Raw genomic sequence first — 22519 nt, 5'->3', positions numbered from 1 at the left:
AGGAGGAGGAGGAGGAGATGGGATTCATACCCCGCCCTCCACTACCCAAAGGAGTCTCAGAGTAGCTTACAAACTCCTTTCCCGTCCCCTCCCCACAACAGACACCCCTGGGAGGTAGGTGGGGCTGAGAGAGCTCTGACAGAACTACGGCTTGCCCAGGGTCATCCAGCCAGGTGCGAGTGGAGGAGTGGGGAACCATACCCAGTCCTCCCAGATTAGAGTCCGTGCACTTAGCCACTGCACCAGACTGGCTCTCAGGGGCCTCAGCCATTTTAATGAAAAAAGCCATTCCATGCAAGAAGTCTGTCTTTTGGGGAGATGAGGCAGCACACAGGGTTGCCAGCCTCCAGACGGCACCTGGAGATCTTCCACTATTACAGTTGATCTCCAGAAGACCAAGATCAGGTCATGGCCGCTTTGGAAGGTGGGCTCCGTGGCACTGTACCGGCTGAGGCCCCTCCCCAAGCCCCGCCCTCTCCAGGCTCCACCCCCAAAATCTCCGGGCTGGAGCTGGGCTACCCTAATAATTTTAAACTCAGCAGATACTATGAACGAGGCACCCCGGTTCACTGACTGGATGGCTCCAAGACCTTGTAGATGTGGAGAACATCCTCGTCACAACCTACTGAACTCGGGAACAAACTACAGAGTCTCTTTTTTAAATGTGAGTGCCTTTAATGATGAGTGGGTGACCTCGTTCACCTAAGAAATCCTTAGCTAACAGGACTTGAGCCCATTTTAGATGTCACACAACCACACGGAGTGGGAGCATGCTAATGAGGGCATATTAACCCCAGTGCTCCTGACACCGGCGGTCACCCTTTTGCGTGAAGAGAGCAAAGTGCTAGTTTTCTGTGCATGCCTGGAAGACCCTCATGCTGCCCTCTTCGCACAAAAAGCCGGCTGCGGATTGCAGGACCCTCAAGGGGAAAGCCTCATGGGCCTCCATGCCATCCGTATGGCCCTGCAGGACCCACCATTTGGCTGCTGCGTGAGACAAGAGGCTGGACTAGACAGACGGCTGGTCTGATCCGGCAGGGCTGATCTGAAGTTCTTATGAGGGTGTGGTCCCATTCGTGGATTCCTGGAGAGAGCGTCTGTAATGTCTGAAAAGGGCTTTGGTGTTACCCAACAGGAAGCCCGTTTGGCTGGCCAGCGATTACAACTTCCGGAACATTCCATAGCAAAATATCTCCCATTCTTATAAAACAACTGCAATCGATTCAGCTCTAATTGTGTGTAGTGGCTGAGTGTCGGGCTAGGATCTGGGTGACCCAGGTTCAAATCCCCACTCTGCTGTGGGAGCTCGCCGAGTGACCTCGAGCCAGCCTCACCCTCTCGGCCTATCCTACCCCACAGGGTTGTTGTGAGGATTAGATAGAGGAGCACAGTGTTGTCAGCCGTGTTGGGTTCCTACGGAGGAGAAAGGCTGGAGAATCAGCGAAGTATAAAGGGAATAAATGTTTTGACTACAGTTTTGGTGAACGGTCCGTCGCTGCCCTTCACCCTCTGTCGGAAGCGGCTAAGAAGGACTCCCGCGGCTACAACAGGGACTCCCACACCACCCGTTCATGTATCACCTTTTTTATTGTTAAGTGAAAAAATAATTTAAACTCAATGATTTGCACATGTGGCAAGGTTGACAAGCGAAAGGATTCCCCGCCTAGCTGCCCGTTAGGGATAAACCATGACGTGTACAGTGGTTAAAAAAATCAAAAGCCACAACTACAAATCTGTAGAAGTCTCCCTCCCCACACACACACACCCTTTATTGGGACCAGGGACCAGCATCTCCAGCAGAAACCACCGCCATCTCTTCCCCCACCCAAGACGCGATCCGCCAACCCTCCCGGCAGCCATTCACGTGATCTGGAGGGGCGTCTCCAGCATCTCCATGAGGAAGGTGTCGATCGGGGTGTCGCCAATCAGCTTGAAGAAAAAGAGGTGCTCCAGACACTTCAGCCCGATGGACCGCAGGGCCGGCAGCCGCAGGAGGAGTTTGGCGAACCTGAAGGAATGAGAGAGAGATGCGGAGAAGCCAATGAGAGAAGCCCAGCAGGCATTCTCTCACGAAGGCCGCAGAGGAAGCGCTCTGCCTCTCCACTGGGTCTGGGCCAGGCTGAGATGGCCAACAGGCCTGGAGAGGAGAAGGGGCCTGCCCCTTTCACAGAAGACAAAGACAAGATCGGACTCATCCCTCCCGCCCTTCACCACCTGAAGGAGTCTCAGAGCAGCTGACAATCTCCTTTCCCTCCCCCCCCCCACCACAGACACTCTGTGAGCAAGGCTCCCTCTGAGCCGTGGAGTCCGGTGAGCAAAAAATCCTACTTTGTGAGCAACTGGCATTAAAGTTGTGAGTGAGCGATTTGGCTGCTGCATCAATGAGTGTGCTCTGGAGCTGTCCTTCCCGAGCGAGGACAAACATGTGTGAGCCGGAGGCTAGAAAACTGAGAGCTAGCTCACACCAACTACGCTTAGAGGGAACACTGCCTGTGTGGTAGGCGGGGGCTGAGAGAGCTCTTTCGAGGACTGCGCTTGAGAGAACAGCTCTGAGAGAACTTGTGACTGACCCAAGGTCACCCCAGCAGCTGCATGTGGAGGAGGAGTGGGGAATCAAACCGGGTTCTCCCAGATTAGAGCCTGCACTCCTCACCACTACACCAAACTGAGGCTTAATGGGTGAAAATGGGCAGCTGAAGCTCTTCATGGTGAAAAGTACGCAGACGTCAAAGCGTACTTTATTCGATCAGGAACAAGAGAGTTTTTGCCGGCTCGCAGGCCGGCTTATATTCCCCGTGAAACCACCACCCATAACACCCCCCCACTTCCCAATAGGTTATTTACAGGGGCCGAGAGTTCCGTAGGCTCACGGCCGGGACTTAGCCCCCTGATTGGTGCGGGCTAGGATCCGCATAGTCTATTGTCTCTAAGAGCGAAGCTCGATGTTTGTGCTTGACCGTGTGGAGCCCTAGCCGGCCACGCGGTCTGACTGGATATATTACACGTGGCATGGAGGTAAAGAACATCACCTGGTAAATAACAGCCCATTAAGCTTCTGTTGAAGAGATGGGACTCCCCCCACCCCCTCCAGGTAGCTGGCAACCCTGGGCTCCGTGGGCAAGGCTTCAGTAGCAACAGGAGGGACATATACATTTGATGCTCTGTCACCTGGTGCGTGGGGGGGGGCAACAGTGGGAGGGGGCTTCTAGTGCCCTGGCCCCACTGCTGGACCTCCTGATGGCACTGGTATTTCTGGCCACTGTGTGATACAGAGTGTTGGACTGGATGGGCCTTTGGCCTGATCCAGCACTGGCTTCTCTTATGTTCTTATGTTCTTTACAACGAAATCTTATACTCCACATTTTACGAATGAGCGAGAGGACATTGCTTCCTGACACATCTATTTATTTAGTTGGTTGGTTAATTGCTGAATCCCTGCAGTGCAGGGCTCTGGGCTCTGGGCGATGTACATCATTCGTAAAAACATCAAGGTAAAACAATTAAAGCATTAATAAGGTATTTCAAACAAAAAGATGGCCTATATTAATTTGTCCCGTTACAGACGGCTGGCCGCTTTGCAGGCGGGGGGGGGGGAGAGGGCAAAACAGATGTGGACAGCAGCTGGGGCAGAGAGGGGGTCCGCTAGGATGGAAACCGGGGCTGCCCGCAGCTAAAGGCCTGGCGGAATATCTCTGCCTTGCAAGGAGGACCGATCTGTGTGAGTTGCCCTCCACAGCTGGGAGAAGATCACCCAACAAGCTTTAATGGCGGCGGCGGTGTGTGTGTGTGTGATTTGGGTCTCCCAGACCCTAGGCCAGCTCTCTAACCAACTACACCACAGAGAGCCCAAATTGGGGGGGGGGGGTTGAGGAGCATTCCATGGAACTCCTTGGTAATGTTCATCCAATTTTATTGATTTCACACACTTCTGCACTGCTTGCTGACTTCAAAACTTCAAAAGGATTCACAACACATATGAAGCGCATACTAAGAACATGTGTAAAAACATATAATTGTCATCAAATGCACAATGTCGAATCACAGCCAACACCAGTAGGAGGAAATCGAACACTGGCTGGAGGTATTCGTTGTTGTTGTTGTTGTTGTTTAAAGAAAGGATAGCAATGTCGTGTTCTGCATTTTAATTGTTCTATGCCATTTTCATGCTTCTTGTGAAAATATTTGAAATGTCATTCAGAAAGTGTTGGGGATTGTTTTCCTGGGGGGAAGGGGGCAGACCTACCACTGTATTCTGCAGCAGCCTTTGGGCTGTGTTTTATTAGAAAATCAGCAGCACAAGGTTAAATTTTAGTAAATGAACTACGGAACTCTGAGGAGCAAATTACACCAAGCGATAAAGAGAGAGAGACTTTTGGAAATCAAAAGAACAAAGTTTGAGTCCAGTGGCACCTTTCAGTAGTGGCACACACCCGAAAGCTCATACCTGGAATTAACTTTTGCTGGTCTTCGGAGTGCCCAACTGGACGCAGACTTTGTTCTTGTTGCTTCAGATAAACCCAGCTACCCACCTGAATCTCTTTTTTTGGAAATCAATCAATCTAATTTATTGCGGCAGGAGCCAGTAAAATAGTACAATTCTGATATAAAAGGGATTAAAACAGTAATAACATGGAAATAATATTAAAACATTAACAGGAGTTAATAACATTAGTAAAGTAAAATAGTGTTAATAAGAGAATCATACAATTTTTTCAGCTAAAATAAGTTTACGTTTCCTAATAGCTAAGCAACAAAATGTTGCCACAGCGTAAGTCACTGAGCTCTGAACGTCTTCTAAGAGGAATTTACGATGGACTTCTGGCCTAAAGTCAAGATAAGACTGCAGAGGGCTAAATCTAGACAGAAGGGGTAGTATAAGATGGTCTCGTTCCACCTGATAAAATCTGCAGAACAGGAGGAGATGAGTAATTTTCCACCATATGCATGGGCATACACGTTCATGCATTGGGACTCGAGCAGAGGTCATTTCGGGGGGGAACGCGGGGGAACACAGTTCCCCCGAGTGAGGTGCAGGGGGCGGGGCACATGATGAAGCCCCGCCCCCCTGCTTCCGGCCATCCCGCTTCCAGCCCTCATTCAGCCAGGAGGAGGCAGGAGAAGAGGGAGGGTAAGTTGCTTCCTCCCCGCCTCTCCCCACCCCCGCCTGCCTGGGGCCAGGGAGGGCCTTGGCGGGGCTTTCTCGCACTCCCGCTGGCCTTGCAGGTCCACCGCCGGGCCCCTGATGTCAGGGGGTGTGGCATATGCTAATGAGTTATGCTAATGAGTTCCCCTAGCTCTTTTTCTACGAAATGACCCCTGGACTCGAGTGAATTTACCTTGCAGTACAACAGAAGGGAGTACCTCAAAATGGGCCATTTTTAAGTTTACCCACACTGCTTTTTACTTGTGAATACTGTGGGAACACAATCAAAGAAGGAAATTTTTGGACCATAAGTAATTAGTTTATTATTATTACTATTACTATTTATTTTGGGGTTTTAAATTGCTTGATATACTGATTTTCATTTTTTCCCCTTAGGTTTATTTTATAACCACAGGGCTAGTGATTGCACTTTAAAGGTCTTATGTGCATATTTACCCTGTGCCTGGTGATTTTACTTTTGAAGTAAGTTTATGGTCTATATTTATAGATTGGCTATATAGATTTGAAATTCTTTAATTTGTTGTAAAATATGTGTTTAATCTTTTATTTTTTACTTTTTACAGCAATTTACTTTATGGTCCTTATTGAATCTATATTTTGTATATATTTCTGATTGTGTTTATGTGAATATAATTATTAACCATCTTGCCACATGTATGACCTCTGAGGAAGGCCTATTTGGCTGAAACGCGTAAGGTCAACTTTTTAAGCCCTTGATATTGTTATGTTTTATATACATTGGTTGTAAATGGGCCCCTATATATGTTTTAAAATTTGTTATTATTAATAAATACATGTACCTCTTTTTATTTTTTATGGAAAGGTTTTAATATTGGCCCTCCTTTTCACTAACCTTTGTTTGGTTCTGAACTAAATAAGGGGCAACAGTAACATTTGGCCAAGATTTTATGTTTCTGTAGTTCTCGGGTAGCAAAGCTTCTTCATTTTGTGATTCAATGTCACAAAGCCTCTGCACGACAGCTGTTCTTGCCTTGTAGAGACTTCCATATAAGAGATCTCCTGGGAATAGGCCAATCTGATTTAATTTATTAAGAATTTGTGTGGACCAGGCAGGGTAAGGGTCCGAGGCTAAAATCAGAGAAATGTGATAACGCTGTGCTTTGGAACAGGCATGTTCAGATATTTTTTGTTTGTAAAAATAAAAATAGTGCCCAAAGCTCAAGGCAAAAAGGTTTCCAGATGTTTGCCCACAGAGGCCTTGGCTAGCTGACACGAGATGAGCTTCGTTTACTGCAATTGATGGTCTTTGGCTTGTCTTTCCCTCCACGGCTGCGTCAGCGTCTGCTGTGGCCAAATCCACCACGGAATAACCTCGCACTGCAGTGCTCTCTGTTTCCCTATAAACGAGAGTGCTGTGGAGTCCATCTTCCCTCCATCCGTTCAGATGCCTTCATAAATGTATCTTCCTAATGGATGGGCACTCCCACGCATCCAGTGAAGTGTGCTTCAACACACAGAGAGACCATTTACGGTGGGATGGAGCTGGAGATCCAAGGGGGTGGTGTGGTGGTTCATGGGTGGGACCAGGGTCTGGCAGGTGCAGGTTCAGATCCCAGGTCAGGCCATGGAAGCCTTGTGGTAATAAAATGGAGGAGAGGAGAGCCATGATGTGAACCACTTTGGGTCTCCATTGCGAACTAAGGCAGGCATGGCTGCCAGACCCCCCCTGGCCGAGGAGGAGGAGGAGGAGGTCCCCTGCTGCCAGGCCTCACTGCCAATCAGCGGGCCAGCGGGGGTGGGGGGGAATTACCACACACACAAAAGCGAGGCCCCCCCCGCTGGTGTCACAGTGAAGTGTCGACATCACTTCCAATGGGACCTGGAAGCGAGCTCATCATGTCAGCACTGTCAGGCCAATGCTCTCTGGTTGGGATTTGGGCAAAAACCTCTACGGTAGAAGCCAAATTTACCAGAGTTCTTGCCCAAATACCAGAGCATCGCCCTGACCTCACTGATGTGATGACGTCACTTCCGGGTCACTTTGGAAGGGACGTAGGCATGTTGCTGCAACGTTGGTTGGGTCTCCCTCCCACCTGGCGACCCTGAAGGCAGGGCATAAATGAAGTAAATAAATAGATATTGTTTGACTTAGAAAAGTGCCACTTCTTGTTTAATGTTGCTTCTCTGGACTGACCTGGCTATACTGCCCACACCCCCAGAGCCTGCTCATACTTACCTTCCAGGTTGCTCAGGATATTTCTGTTTGGTATATGCCTCCAGAGCTGCATAGACTTTCTCCCGTAGCAATTCTACTTCTGCTGGGCTGGACAGACCTTTGGCATCTGGGGAGAGAGGAATAAATTACCTCTGCAAAGTCAAGAGGGAGAAAGGATTACAACTACCCTTAGAGGCAACTGTGCCATCATGTTTACGAGAGGCAGAGGGCAGAATCAACATAGGCATTCGCAGCTGAAAACCAGCAAGACTGCCAAGAGGCCGGGCTAGGCCATGACATGTCATGGGCAGCCCTTAAGACGTCTTCTTGCGATGATTGCCTCAGCTGGAATGTCAGGAAACAGATACACAATCCCTGCTTATCTCTCGTGATTGCAAAAAGTTTATTCTTCGTCTGGACCTGTTTAAATTCGATGATAATATCAGGGGAAGCGTTTTCAGGAGCCTTTTTGGGGATATTTAGCCAGAAGGCAGAGCTGATGATCCCTTCAGAAGACACTGCTTCTCCTGCTCCTAGAAGAATCTGAGTCAGCCATTTGTTTAAAGCTGCAGTGAGATTTTCTTTTTCACTAAAGTTTACAGATACTCCATGGAGTTTAACCTTTTCTTTCAGTTTTGTTTCCTGGAGTATGATCTTATTCTTGGCCCATATCTCAAATTCCTGAAATTCTTTAATGTCGTCTGCATTCATTTTTGCTGAGTGAAATGCTGATTCAACTTTCCTCTCTGTCGTTTTCAACGCTGCGGTGAGCTCATCTAATTTCTTATTTATAGGCTCAATTGTTTGTTTGAGCAGCCCAAATTCATTTTTTAACTGTCCAACCTCTCCACTCAGAGACTTTAAATCATTCTTGATTTCATTCCTTATCTCTGTTAAGGCATGCAATAACACAGTCTGTTCACTTTGGTCAGGATTACTCCCCCCCTGTCGCCATTTCCTCTAACATAGACACCTCTAGGTCTGAATCATCTGAGTGTTAAAGGTCAGTATTACTCTTTTTGGGAGGTCTATAAGGAGGATTTTTAGTACCTTTCTTTGCTCTGTTCCTTCCCATTGGTATTTGTTCCAAACTTGGCCGTATTTTCTGGAAGCAGAGCTCTAATTTTTCTGTGGGAATAGCAGGAGCTGGAAGGTGCAGCCAGCCGGAAGCTCCGCCCCCCCCCCCCCCCGAAACTGGTCTTCTTTAAGAGAGTTTTTCTGCCTAAGGGTTAGCTTTCTTGACTATAGAAGTCATCACCCCCACCTGCTGGCTTGTTCTCAGAATTGTTGCTTAGGCTGGCAGAAGTGATTGACTTGCAGCTACTGCGAACTGTCATCTAAAGTGGTTGACAGTTTGCCATTTAGAGATCTACCCTGGTAACAGCTTTCTTTTGGCTAAATGGTTAATAGGCTAAGGGTGATTGTGACCATAAGAACACCTATGTAGAATAGAAAGCTTGAGGAGAGAGAAGAATAGCTGAGTCATAATCCTCAGAATTCTGGCTTTTCTTTCTGCAGTAAGAACTTCAGCCCAACCAGAAAAAATATTTGCACCACAAGCTTCAAAATCCTGGCCATGGGCCTGCTCCCTCTGCACCCCAGCCTCCATTCTTCCTTTCCTGTCACTGCCTCCTGCTGCCTCCTGGCTGCCATAATGCTCCACAGCAACCAGCGGCAGCAGTGGCCCAGCTCCATGAATGAGGAGGGTCCCCAGAAGCCGGTGAGAAGCAGCCTCAGTAGCAGAACCAGCAGCAAGGAGCCCCGGTCTGTTCCCTGGGTGGGCTGGCAGCCCAGGGCTCAATGCTGCTAACTGCAGAGGATGCCCCACCCCCACCCCCCGGGGCATTGGCTACCTGGATTGAACAGGACGATGGCTCGGAGGCAGCCCAGCTCAGATTTGTCCATCTGCATGTCTTTCATTTTGGACACCAGTTCCGTGAGAACTCTGCACACGCGGGAGAAAGTGAGCAAAAGAAAATCTGAGATGCAATGTATTTATTTATTAAAACATTTATACCCTGCTGTTCCTCGTGGTTCAAGGGTAGCTTTCAATAATAGTTTTGTGGGTTTTTTAAAATCCAGAATAAAATAGCAAACCCGAAAGCTCTCCCTCCCCCCTTAAAAAGATGCCTGCCACTCACCAGGGTTCCCAGCCTCCAGGTGAAGCCTGGAAATCTCCCTGAATGTACAACTGATCCCTGGGCAATTTCCCATGCAGAACATGGCTGCTTTGGAGGGTGGGCTCTCTGGCATGAGACCCTGCTGAGGGACCCTCCCCTCCCCAAACCATGATCTCTCCAGGCTTCACCCCCAAATCACCAGGAGCTTCCCGGCTTGGAGCTGGCAACCCACCCACCCCCTCAAAAGCTCCAGCAAGCAAGCAGGCCTTGCAGCGCCTCCTGGAGACCAGCCGCAGGTGTCTTTGGAGAATGGTTTTATACCCTGTAATAATCCTCTTTGAGCCTCAGTGGACATGGTGGGCTATAAATGGTGCACATAAAATAACAGCAAATAGAGATCTTGAGAGTGAAACGCAAGGTTGAGAGGCTAGGGACCCTCTATGAGCAAATTCATATGAGGTCTAAAGCCATAAAAAAAAAAAAAAGCACAGAGCCTTTACAAACAGCATTTAGAGGAGAGAAACCACAAGGTGTAAGGTTGCCAGGTCCCCCTGGCCACTGGAAGGGGATGGGGGGGCCCCTAGGGTTGCCAGTCCCAGGTTGCAAAACTCCTGAATATTTGGGGGTGGAGCCTGGAGAGGACAGGGACTTCAGTGGGGTACAATGCCACAGAGTCCACCCTCCAAAGCATCCATTTTCTCCAAGAAAACCAATCTCTGTAGACTGGAAATTAGATGGGAATCAGTGTTCCCTCTAAGCTGAGTTAGTGTGAGCTAGCTCACAGTTTTTTAGCCTCCAGCTCACATATTTTTGTCTTTGCTCAGGAAGGATGGCTCCAGAGCAAACTAATTTATGCAGTAGCCAAATTGCTCGCTCACAACTTTAACGCCAGTAACTCATAAAGTCGAATTTTTGCTCACAAGACTCCACAGATGTAATTCCAGGGGATCCCCAGGTCCCACCTGGAGGCTGGCATCCCTACACAGCGGAGACCTTTAACTTTCCCACCCATCAATTCTCCTTTCCAAATCACATTCCCTTCAGTTCCCCCCCCCCCAGAAAAAACATTTACTTCTCCAGGGTTTCAAAAACTTGTTTGCCTAAACTCAGGGTTTTCTATTCGCCCGAACTACAAATCAGAATGTATCTAGGAGGGAAATTCATGAAGGCAGAGACAAGGATTTTAAAAAGAATACATGCCTGTCAAAAATGGAGCCCACCCCAGCACTGTGGGCACTGCTCCGGTGCACGTGTAAGCCCGTGGCTAACAGGATGCCGTCCTGCACGGAGACGGAGCGATGGGAGAAAGAGGCAATCAGCAGTTCGTTCCAGCCTGAAAGAGAGAGAGGATGGTGGTGATTGGTGCTGCTGAGAGCCCCAGACAAACAATCCCTCTGGGGAATCCACATTTCAAGAAATACCGATTCAGAGAGAAAGGAAGAAAGATAGAGAAGGGGGAGAAGTAAACTCCACTGACCTCAATAGAATTTACTTCCTATGGCCAGACAAATACAGAGAAGAGGACTCTCAGATCCTTCCGGAAAAGGCTCTTTTTGGATCCAGATTCTCTCAGACGTTTTCCTCACAAATGGGTCTCCCTGCTCCTGCATTTGTATTCCTCCTCCTCCTTCATTCGTTTCCACAGAGGTATTTGCAGTCTAAGGTGCAAAAACACAGTTTGTCTTTTCTTGCAGTGCAACATCAGACTTCCCTGTTTCCGGGAATTCCCTTGCTGCACCACAAGAGGGAGCAAACTGTGCTTTTGCTCCACGGACTGCAAATACCTCTGTGGAAATAAAAGAAAGCAGTGGAGGAATACAAATGCAGGACCAGGGAGACCCGTTTGTGCAGAAAATGTCTCACTGTAACCCCTGTTGCTTAACTGGAAAAGCTAGCGGGCCCTCCTTTGTTGCTAGGGTTGCCAGCCAATGCCTGGCATCCTGTGGGAGATGGGGGCCAGGAAATGGGGGGGCACTGGCGTTGCATGCAATGTGATGTCATTTCTGGGAAAAACCAGAAGTGATGTCATGTCACTCCCGGAATTGCTGGACACTCTATGGTAAAACTATGTCTGAATTCAAGTCAAGCGAAGAGGGGCAATTATGGATTTCTAGAGATGTTTCTTGGTGTTACTGGAGCCCCAAGACTTAAACTACTAAGTAGAACCCACAGGTATCCTGCCTGCTACTGCCTTACTCTCTCATGAGAGCAAAATTATTGCACCCCAAACAAACCTGGCTCAAGGAATGTTGTGCCCCTAGTCCCCCCCCCCCCCCCCCCAAGTGATATATACATAGCCCATGGGGACACTCCAAAAGGCCTTACTTTTAAAAAAGATCACTTAACTTGTGCTGGGCAAATTTTTTGCTTGCGTTGGAGTACAGCAGCTTCTTTATCAGCTGGAATCAAAATTACTATCTCCAAGCTAACAGTATGTATTACTCACGCACTGCAGTTGCACATGTTTTCAGCAACGGGTGTGTCTCAAAGTGTATTTTTAATGCAAGAAATCAAAAGGGCCAAATGCAACAGGAGATACAAATGTTGGCCATCCCAGTGACCTCAATCTGTAAACTTTCAAGAAAACAAGAGGTGAAGAAGCAGGAAGTGGCCATTTGTGTTGAGGAGAAGACTATGAAGGGGGGAAAACAGAAAGGCCGTTTGGGAGGCCAGGGCAACAGAGCTGAAACTGAGAACACTTTTGTGAGCTCTTGTTCCTTAGAGAAGAAGAAGAGATTGGATTTATACCCCACCCTTCACTTGGAGTCTCAGAGTGGCTTACAAACTCCTTTCCCTTCCCCTCCCCACAACAGACACCCTGTGAGGTAGGCGGGGCTGAGAGAACTCTGACAGAAACTGCTCTTTTTCAAGGACAGCTCTTATCAGAACCACGGCTTGCCCAAGGTCATCCAGCCAGGTGCAAGTGGAGGAGGAGTGGGGAATCAAACCCGGGTCTCCCAGATTAGAGTCCGCGCACTTAATCACTACACCAAACTGGCTTTCCTTATTGTACAGAGGGTCAGGAAATGTTTCTATTCAAGGGTTATTTAAAAGAGGTAAAGTTGGCTTGTGTTGATCTGGGTTAGGATTTGAGTGGTTTGAAAGGCAGAAAATTTAACAAGTGAAATTTTCTCCTGTGTATCGCGTCTTTGCCAAGAACGTCTTCATTTGCGGGATTTCTACCAGTCATGCAGCCATTGGGAGCCCAGGAGCTCTGCCAGGGGAGAAATGGGCAGTACTGCAGTGAGTCGATGGACTTGCCGGGGTCACAGGGCAAGCTTATCACGATTTGTTCCCACTATAGATTTGATTGGGAATATTTCTTTTTGGATTGTGATGAGCACACATCCCTCCCTGAACCACTTGCATTGCGCAACGAGGCTCTGGGCACCATCCAGATATCCACACCGCCGCTTGGGCGGGACAGCTTGTTTTTTTAAAAAAATTGGCTTTGCACATGCGCATATACACATGACCGAATTACCACTCCCACTGGGACTTGCCATACTGCCTTGTTCTTGCAGGTCCGTCCATCCCCAACAGCAAACAAAATTAACCAGTGACATACAACTGAGCGCTGGAGTCTATATGTGTGCTTGAACGTTTATACATTGAATTTATTCAACACAGGATTGCTCATGTGCATGACGACAGAAGCTTGTTAAAAAAAAACATTGCAAGAAGGACGTTCAGATTACCTAATTGCGATCATTGCAACCAATGGCTGTCCAGATCAACGAAATTGTGGATTCAGAGTGCAGATATCTGGAAAGTACTTGATTTTCCAGGTGTAGGAAAACTCGCTAGGGAACCAGGAGGATTGCGTGAGTGAGCCCACTTTGGTGCAACGGATGCGGGCGTCTAATCAGCAATTTTTAATGCAAGAGGGAACAGCAGTGAAACCTGATCAAAATGACCGTGTGACCACGGCCTGAGAAAAATGTGATGACACTTAGGATTGCACTGTCAGGATGGTGCTTGGGGGGGGGGGGATAAGTACTGAACCTACCAGGGCCACATTACAAGCGGTGTGGGCCTCAGAGCAGCGTTTATTTCCTACTCCACTTACGGCAAGGCAATCACCTTCTCTGTGGGGTACAGAGATGCAGAAAAGAACTCAATTGTGTTAAAACCGTGGCAGATCCTTGACACTACGCTGCCTCCAGAACAACCATTTACAAAGCCGCATGTCCTCTCCTCCCCCAAGAGCCAAATGCAGCTTCGTTTGGATTGTATGAATTACGTGGTACGTTTTTTTTCTCCCTAGCTATTTCTGAAGCTGACAGAAGATGGCGCCAATTCTTCATTTTAGATAAGAGCTGGAAGACAGATGCCATCTGTTGAGCAGTGGAACAGTCTGCCTCGGGAGGTGGTGGATGCTCCTTCACTGGACGTTTTGAAGCGGAGGCTGGACGACCACCTTTCGGGTATGTTGTAGGTATGTAGGGCTCTCTTTCGGCTGTGCTCCTGCAGAGTGCAGGAGGTTGGACTAGATGACCTGCCAGGTCCCTTCCAACATTGTATGATTCTATTATTCTAGTGGCTGCATCTAGTGACTTCATCTCATGTCCAGCCATAATATTTAAAGGTCTGGCTCCATGGGGGGGCCGGGATGATAATATTCCTTCTCATCCATTTATTAACCAGAAGACAAATGCATGCAAAGGAAGCAGTGCAATTAGCCCTGCCCAGGTAAAGTCAGACTTGCAAGCACTACATCAGCAGCTTGGCCTGGGGTCACCCCATGCTCCTGCTACACCTTCTCAAGGGTGCTCTGCATTCTGCTTAAAGGGCTGGAAAGCAGCATTGCAGGAGGGGAAGGAGACCCACGACTGGGTCTGATGTGCCCATTCAATAGTTCCATTTCTCCTTCTTCTTCCCAGAGGACCAAAGGACCCAGACAGCGCCTTCGTTCAGTCGGACCCCCGGTTCCCTCCCTCACTGCAGCCCCCATTCTGAGGGTGGTCAGGTCCGGGCTGGGAAACACTTGGAGATTGGGGGGGGGGTTAGAGTCAGAGGAGGGAGGGGTTTAGGGAGGGGAGGGGCTTCCGTGGGGCAGAGTGCCACAGAGCCGGCTTTCCAAAGCAGCCGTTTCCTGCAGGTGGACGGATCTGTCCCCCCTGGAGATCAGCTGTCATCCCGGGAGATCTCCAGCCACCCCCTGGCAAGGGTGTAGACTTTCCAATTTCCGGGGGGGGGGGGGGCTGGGGCTGGGCCAGAGGCATTGCTGTGCTAGGAGCAAGGGTGGCTCCCGGGGGAGGCTGAGCACCTTCCTGAAAATTTCGGCGGGGGCTAACGCCCCGCCGCCCCCACGAAGATTACGCCTATGCCTGGAGGTGGTTTATTTGGGCGCTGCACAGTTCCTTGCTCCCGGGACTGGCAGCCTCTACCAAAAGGGCAGGAAACGCTTGCAAATTCCATTGTTGCCTTTTACACCAGTCGGTGGGAGGTGTGTCCCCATTTCCTTCCTTCTGAGACTAAGCAGTGGTCGGGCTGAGTTCTGCCTCTCTGCCACACCCAGCCCTCCTTTCCTTGGCTGCCTCTCCACTGCATGTTACACTCTCTCCAGGTCTGCCCTAAATCCACTCCAGCTCCTATCAAACCAGATGGCAAGTTTTGTGTTCAGAACTACCAGCCATTTTTTGAACTCAGAGATGTGTGGAAAGAGGGCTTGTTAAGCCCCCCCCCCCCATTCATGCCATCCTTCCTCCCATGAAATGGCCCCAGAGTGCTGCTATTTGCACCACTGGGGGAAGCTGGGCCTGCTCTGATGGAAACACATCTGTAGCTTTATTGGTAGGTTCCCCAACAGGGCAAACAGCAGCTTCTTGTCTTTCTCCATTAGAGAAAGCTGTGGACGTGTTTCTTTATGTTTAATTCATGAGCTCTGAAGAGCCCTGTGAGGGAGGGCAAAATAGTCTCCAAAGAGCCCCCCCCAAAAAAAAGCTTTCCTGCTCTTGTTTGCGGTAGTAGCCAGCCACTACTTCCATGCATTTTAACAACAACAAAAGATCTTGCTGGCCGTAGGCTGGATCCAGACGACACTGGAAATTTCTCTCTGTTCCTCCTTCCTGCTGCAGAGGCCCCCCCCCCCAGTGCCTGTTGTGTCCTGGGAACCGCCACGAGGCGGTGGCCAGGCGAGCAGAGCTTGACTCCTAAAGAACAATAGAGACTAGGCTCCTAAGGTTCACTAGGGGAACCAATAGAAACCTTGGAGGGGAATTCAAACCCCCCCCCAATGGGATCCAGGGGTGTTCCCTTGGATATGTATATAGTTGGCCACGTGGCCGTTTGTCTTTGTCTTTTGTAGTGTGAAGTACTGAGTAAACGTGTGTTTATTATGTCGTCGTCCGAGTCGTGATGTATAGAACCGAGTACTTTACAGTGCCACAGCCTAGGGTCCCACAGGGGCAGCATTTCAGGGAGAGGGAAGAAAGGTCCCTTCCACTAATGGGGAATTTACTCGGGATCCTCCAACCCTACATGATCCAGACCAGCAGGGATCACAAAACCCACCAGGTCTGCTGATCTGATAACATCACAATACCCAGGGCTTTTCCGCATGGATTTTCCCCCCATCAGCTCAGCCCCCATACTCTTTTGCTTTATCCCCTGCTTTCCACATACATTGCTGTGTCTTTAATTTTCACTTCTTTTTTGTTTTCCCCTGTGGTTCCCCCCCTCCCCAACTCTTTTAAAACAACTTTTACCCCAACATTTTCCCGGAAGATGGTTCTGAATCAGCTTTTCCCTAGTGCATAATGTTTCTATGTGTTTTCTTCGTCCCACTGTCCCACCTCCAGCCCACTTTTCAATGGCTGCATTATTGTCCTTGCTGAACCACTTCCTCCCACCCACCCAGATAAGTGGTTTCAATTAGAATAGAAACTTACTTTTTAAAAAAATGAAAGGCGGGAATTCAGAGAACCTGCTTAAAGTATCACTGCAACATTACAGCATTATATTGATATTTTAGGGTGGTAATTTTGGGAGATGTACTTGGCCCAAGTATATTTTTTGAGTTAGAGACCAGCCCCCAAAAGGTTCTATGGTCACTACACTTGGTCTCTCTAAGTAGTTGTGACCATTTCTCCATGGCAAAGGCATGCTTCTTTTCAATAAACAGCCTATGACAATCCTTCTTCAATTCCCAAGGATATTCTATCCTCTTCCCTCATGAACATATAAGGATAAAGGCATATCTCCACAAGGAAAAGGGATAGAGACCAATGTTCCCTCTAAGCTGAGTTAGTGTGAGCTAGCCCACAGTTTTTTAGCCTCTAGCTCACACCTTTTTGTCCTCGCTCAGGAAGGAGGGGCTCCAGAGCAGGCTAATTTATGCAGTAGCCAAATTGCTCACTCACAACTTTAATGCCAGTAGCTCACAAAGTAGAATTTCTGCTCACAAGACTCCACAGCTTAGAGGGAACGTTGATAGAGACTTACTTTAAAAAAAATGAAGGCTGGGAATTCAGAGAACCCGCATGAACTATCATTGCAACAATACAGCATAACATCACTATTTTAGGGCCATTGTTTTAAGAAAATAAGGGACGGGTGCTCTGACACTACCGATCATAACACTGATAATAACAGGATTCTCCTTTGAAAATCCTCATTATTTAAGCCACCTGCAGAAGAAAATAAACTGACTCCAAAACTGTCAAAATTCACAGGGGGGCAGATGTGTGGAGCAACCCTGCCCAGACTAATTCCAGTGCTGGCAGATTGACTCCCGAGAAAATCTGGAGTAACTCCGGCATGCAGAAAAGTTACCCAGCCTCAGTGAGACAGGGCTGAAGTTCTTTTTAGCAAGCTGCACTTTTTTTTTCAGCTCTCTTTTCTTTTTTGTCACCAGGCAACATTCAAACAAGTAATACTTGGGTAGTTTGTTTCTGGTCTTAATGCAACCTTGTCCCGAGTGCTTTAGTGAACCAGTGCCATGTCGAGACACAAGGGGCCAAGGTCTGTACCTGCACGGAGAAGGATAACTTGGTCTTCCAGTGTGAGGTCGGAGAAGTGAGGGATCCGCTTGGCCCATTCCACCAAGGTGAAGAGCTGCTTGTCAGCCGCATGGCAGATATTAGTGACAGGATCATTGGTCTAAGGAAGGAATGGGAAGCTCATATCAGTAACCAACCCCCTCTCATTTCCATACAGATTTTGTTTCCAGGTATTAATAGGATCACACGGAGGTGCCTTATACCGAACCAGACCCTCGGCCCACCAAAGTCAGCACTGTCTACTCAGACTGGCAGCTCTCCAGGGTCTCGGGGGGAGGTGTTTCGCATCACCAACTGTCTGGCCCTTTTTTAAATTGGAGATGCTGCCGGGGATTGAACCTGGGACCTTCTGCATGCCAAGCAGATGCTCTACCACTGAGCGACGGCCCCTCCTGCAACATCCCCATGAAACTGTTGCTTCTGGCATAAAGAACACTGCAAAGGATTTCAGCAGAGACCCACAGACAGAGGTAAAAAGCTTGAAGTCCCATCCCAAACTGCCACCTACTGAATTGTCGGCACTTGTGTCACTGTAAGGTTCTGTTTTAGGTTCCACAGCCATTTCGGCTTCCAAAATCCTCTCCACGGGCATGTCTTCGTTGCTGCTACTGCTGCCGGTTGATTCTGCTTCATTTTCACTCCTCTCTCTGCTCCTCTGCCTCTCCTCTTGAACAGCTGGAGTAGGGGGGGGAAATGCACCATGTTTTGTCAAACCTGACATTTCCAGTATACCACTTTGGTGCCTCTGAAGAAAACCCTTTTTTTCCAGACCTGTAGACACAGGGGGCATTTGGGGGCAATGCCCCCCCCCAGAGATGAGTGCCACCCCTTGGACAAAAATTCAAAAAAATTCAAAGAATCTAAGGTGCATGTGGCAGGTCCAAAATGACCCCAGACACAGTCAGGGAAGCTTCAGTCTCATTTCCTTACTTCTGGGCCAAAAAAATAGGGTTTTTTTAAATGCGAATAAAAATAAAATTGTAAAAAATAAAATAAAATTGCAAAATGCAGAAGAGAGAGAGTCAGAGATCCCCCTTCCTCCTCCCCAGCTTACACAGAAAAGCAGCCTGGAATTGAGTCTCTCTGATCGAAAGGACTGGAGGACGAGAGGAGGACTGGCGGTCACAGCAGAGCTGCTGCAAGAGGAGCATCAGGCGCGGCCGGGGTGCCCCCCTGGATTTCCCCACGTCCCACCAGCTAAAATTTTCTGGCTGTGCCCCATTCCTTTCCTTATTCTCCCATCCTCATTTGGCCAAGACACACCCCTTATTTTAGGGCTTCTCAGCAGCCACTCGCTTATTCTCCAGCACCTCTTCCTCAAAGCAAAGAGCCAGTCCTGGCTTCCCTCCATTTCAGTGGAATAGGCAGAACTTCAGAAGACACCAAGAGGCATCATCTTTGTGTCTGCAGGGAACAACATTTAGCAACTGCTATTTTCATCATTGGAGGATCCTTTTTTTAAAATATATTTTTATTTGTTTTTAAACAATCGTTTACAACAATAAACATCACAAGCATTGAACAAGCAATAACGAGCAACAACAAGCAATAACAGGCAATAACAGGCAACAACAAGAGGATCAAGGTGAGTTATAAGCTAATCATTCAACAGTAGAAACCATTCTGACATTCTTGAACCTTCATCAACCAATAAATAAGGGTAAGGAGTGCTGGTAACTCTACTACCTTTGTCAATTAGGAGAACATGAGGACTAGATTGGAGCTAGGTCTCAGATATAAAAGAATTCTGTGTGTGTTTCATTTGTATATAAAAAAGAGCTAAAATAGCTAGAAGAAAAGCCAAGATGAGTAAGCTATGTTAGTAGGAAGAAGTTCTGCCTCTGTCATATACTGCAGCCACGGACCTTCCTTGGACCTTCCTATATTTTTCCGGTACCTCCCAATGTTTTGTGAACTGACCAAGCCCCCATGGCAGCCATTTTGTTGTGGCTCTCCCTACCTCTTCTTAAAGTTCCAAACATGTCTACAAATTCAACAAAGTTGGGGGGGGCTCCCTTACTCCCCCCACCCAATCTTCTGGGCTTCAGCCATAGAATGTCTTGTGTCTGAAACAGATTTCTCCTCCTTCTCTTTCTTCAAATGGTTCCTTAGCAAATGTTTTCCTAGCTTACCATAATTAGGGCATTAAAAAAAACCCCTAAAATTATGAAACTGGAGTACATATGCATAATTGAGAGCCAGTTTGGTGTAGTGGTTAAGAGTGCAGACTCTAATCTGGGAGAACCGGGTTCAATTCCCCACTCCTCCACATACAGCCAGCTGGGTGACCTTGGGCCAGTCACAGTTCTCTCAGAGCTGTTCTCTCAAGAGCAGTCCTCGAAAAAGCTCTCTCAGCCCCACCTACCTCACAGGGTATCTGTTGTGGGGAGGGGAGGGGAAAGGAGATCGTAGGCTGCTCTGAGACATCGAGTGAAGGGCGGGGTATAAATCTTCTTCATTTGTCTTATTTGTCACTGAATTCCCACCCCAACAACTGGGAAATCCTCAGTTCCCCACCCCCACCCCTGAGATTGAAACACCCACTTCACTCATGCTTCAGACATATCTGCACAGCCATGAGGGCTAGAAATTTGCTTTTCTTTTTAAATAGAAAGCTAAGATTCTGTGCTTTTTCTTTGCTCCCGCAGAAAGATGGCATGTGCACAGCTCCAAATACAGTCTTGGGGGGGGGGTGATTTTGGATTGCTAATGATGTCATTTGAACAGGATGGATGGACAGACGGATAGATGATATTCCACCTGAATTTTCTCTTATTTGCATGATCTTTGAGGAAAGAGGCTTACCCTGGAAAAACTCTGTATAGAATCATGTAGATTGGCCTTGAAGCTGGCGGGTTTCCCGGACCCTGGGCACTAACAGCTATATTCAGCCCTACAAAGGCCCATGAGAATGCGGCTTTCTCGTGCAAGGCAGGCTAGGGGACTACTCATCTCACCACCAAGTGCAGCAAAATTTCAATGGGTCTCTCCAGAAACGGAATTCAGAATTGGGCTTTTCTTGGGTCTAAACTAGATGTTACACATAATATGAATCAAGACACGGGTGCCCATCTCAACCTGCTGTCACACTGAAGAACTGGGCAACTTACCCTAAAAGTGCTCCGTTGTGCTCCAGAGCACAGGGAGGGGGGAGTATAAAGTACTGAGGCTGATGGGTGGTAGCCTGATTACAGCTCATACTTTACTGGTTACATGGAGAACTAGAGATCCTTAGTCTGGCCCGAGGCCAGCTTTTATCCCCACAGCAAACCACACCCAAACACACACCCGTGATATGCTATTTACAGTGCATTCGAGTCCCGTAGGTCCTTACTCAGATCCTAGCCCTCTGATAGGTGCGGGCTAGGATCTGTTCAGGTTATTGTCTCTATGAGCAAAGCTATGGCCTTTCGCGTGGCCCCATGTGGACCCGACCGCGTGTGCGGTCGTACTTGGTACACAACAGGGAGCTTCCGGCTTCTCTATGATGCCATTTTCACCAGCAGAAACAGCCTCATGCAGGACCCCCTGTGGCTGTTTCCACTGGTGAAAGTGGTGCGGTAGGGAAACCAAAAGCCCTTCCTGCCCTCTTGCACAGCCTGTTGTTATGTAGAAAAAGGTAATGACATCGCCAACCCTTTTTCAGGGCTATTCTTTGGGTTTATCACAGATGTTCAAAGAAATCCTGAATAGGTGACTTTTTTAAAAGAAAGGAAGTTGCATGCTTTTGAAGCTGGGCAAAGCAAAACACTTCAGAAATGCACTTTGCATTCCACAGAGGCCAAGAGCCCTGCTTGGAATGGGAGCTTGCATTTTGCTCCCTCCTGCCAACAGTGGAAGTCAACAATCATGTTGCCAACATGGAAGGGAATAAGATGACTGTTTTCATCAGCGTTCCCCAAACCCAAGAACTACAGGCGAATTTGCTCCCAACCAGCATGAGATCTGTTCATTCAACACAGTGCTAGATCAAAAAGGGCAGGGATTCTGAGTCCTTTGCCCAGACAGTAGTGAAAGGTACAACCAACGACAGATGCATGCACCTCCCCACAGACACGTACCTTCTCTCTTCATGCCCATTGCTAAGCATTTCTGATAGCGGCAATATTGGCAACGGTTCCGCTGACGCTTGTCAATCAGGCAGTCTTTGTTATCACGGCAAGTGTAGATAAGGTCTTTCCTGATGGTCCGCTTGAAAAAGCCTTTGCATCCTTCACAGCTGTACACCCCATAATGCTTTCCTAGTAGCAAAACAGCAGCATGTATTAGTGGATGTCTGATTTGAAGACAGGGCCAAAGAGGAATTGGAGGGGGAGGGGGTTTGACCTTTTTGCTCTGAGAAACACTCGGTCCAGAGACTGATGGTGCCAGATTTTTGACGCAGGGTCTCAGGATCGAGAAACAAGTGATGTTCAGCATGTATGAAAAACCATGACTGGAGCCATGCAACTGGGTTTTATCAAGGGCAGTCTGGGAGGACAAAATGGTCTGCCAGTCCCACCCTTCTCGTGAAGGAAGGCATGACTGGTGGTGGCGAGCAACACGTCCAGCATTTGGGGCTAGCATGTGTGAGGCAGAGAAATTGCTGTTGAAATTTCAAATGCAACACTAGTCACCTCTCCAAATGCTTGGGATGGCTCTCAAAATTCATAGCGCACAAATTTTAAAAGGTGAATTTTTAGATATTTCCCCAACACAGTCTTAAAACTATAGTGCCTGAAACCCTCAAATAGTTGGTACTCAAACTCCGAGTTTCAACTAAAACAGTGCAATATTGTGCCTAAAGAACCGCCTACTCCCATATGAACCTACTCAACCACTCCAGTCCTCTTCAGAGGCCCTGCTTAAAGTAACTCTGTCATCTGAGACTGCATGGGTAGCTGTGCAAGGACCTTCTCAGTAGTGGCACTAAAACTTTGGTACTCCCTCCCCAGAGAGATTCACCCATCTCCCCCTGATTATTCCCTCGCTAATTCTTATTTGTCTTACTCCATGTTTCTGTGTTTTATGTGTTTATTGAGTAAGGCAGATGGAGGGAGGGAGGGAGGGAGGGAGG

The 22519-nt window shown here is 48.1% G+C and overlaps 1 protein-coding gene across 1 annotated transcript in view; it reads right to left on the bottom strand.

Annotated features, from left to right (window-relative positions):
- Positions 1 to 1860: 1860 nt before the first annotated feature.
- Positions 1861 to 22519, bottom strand: part of RXRG (retinoid X receptor gamma) — a 23405-nt gene continuing 2746 nt past the window's right edge. The window contains exons 2-9 of the mRNA XM_015406205.1: positions 21525 to 21704; positions 17972 to 18138; positions 17434 to 17563; positions 10657 to 10793; positions 10158 to 10183; positions 9194 to 9288; positions 7362 to 7467; positions 1861 to 2008 (exon numbers count right to left, since the gene is read on the bottom strand). Coding sequence (XP_015261691.1) covers positions 1861 to 2008; positions 7362 to 7467; positions 9194 to 9288; positions 10158 to 10183; positions 10657 to 10793; positions 17434 to 17563; positions 17972 to 18138; positions 21525 to 21704 — 989 coding nt within the window. The remainder of the gene's footprint in view (positions 2009 to 7361; positions 7468 to 9193; positions 9289 to 10157; positions 10184 to 10656; positions 10794 to 17433; positions 17564 to 17971; positions 18139 to 21524; positions 21705 to 22519) is intronic.

The sequence above is a fragment of the Gekko japonicus genome, unplaced genomic scaffold (genome assembly GCF_001447785.1).
Source record: "Gekko japonicus isolate JY-2015 unplaced genomic scaffold, Gekko_japonicus_V1.1 scaffold1180, whole genome shotgun sequence".
In the NCBI taxonomy this organism is placed as follows: Eukaryota; Metazoa; Chordata; class Lepidosauria; order Squamata; family Gekkonidae; genus Gekko; species Gekko japonicus.
The sequence above is the reverse complement of the archived record's forward strand: the minus strand, read 5'-3'. Positions and strand labels throughout refer to the sequence as shown.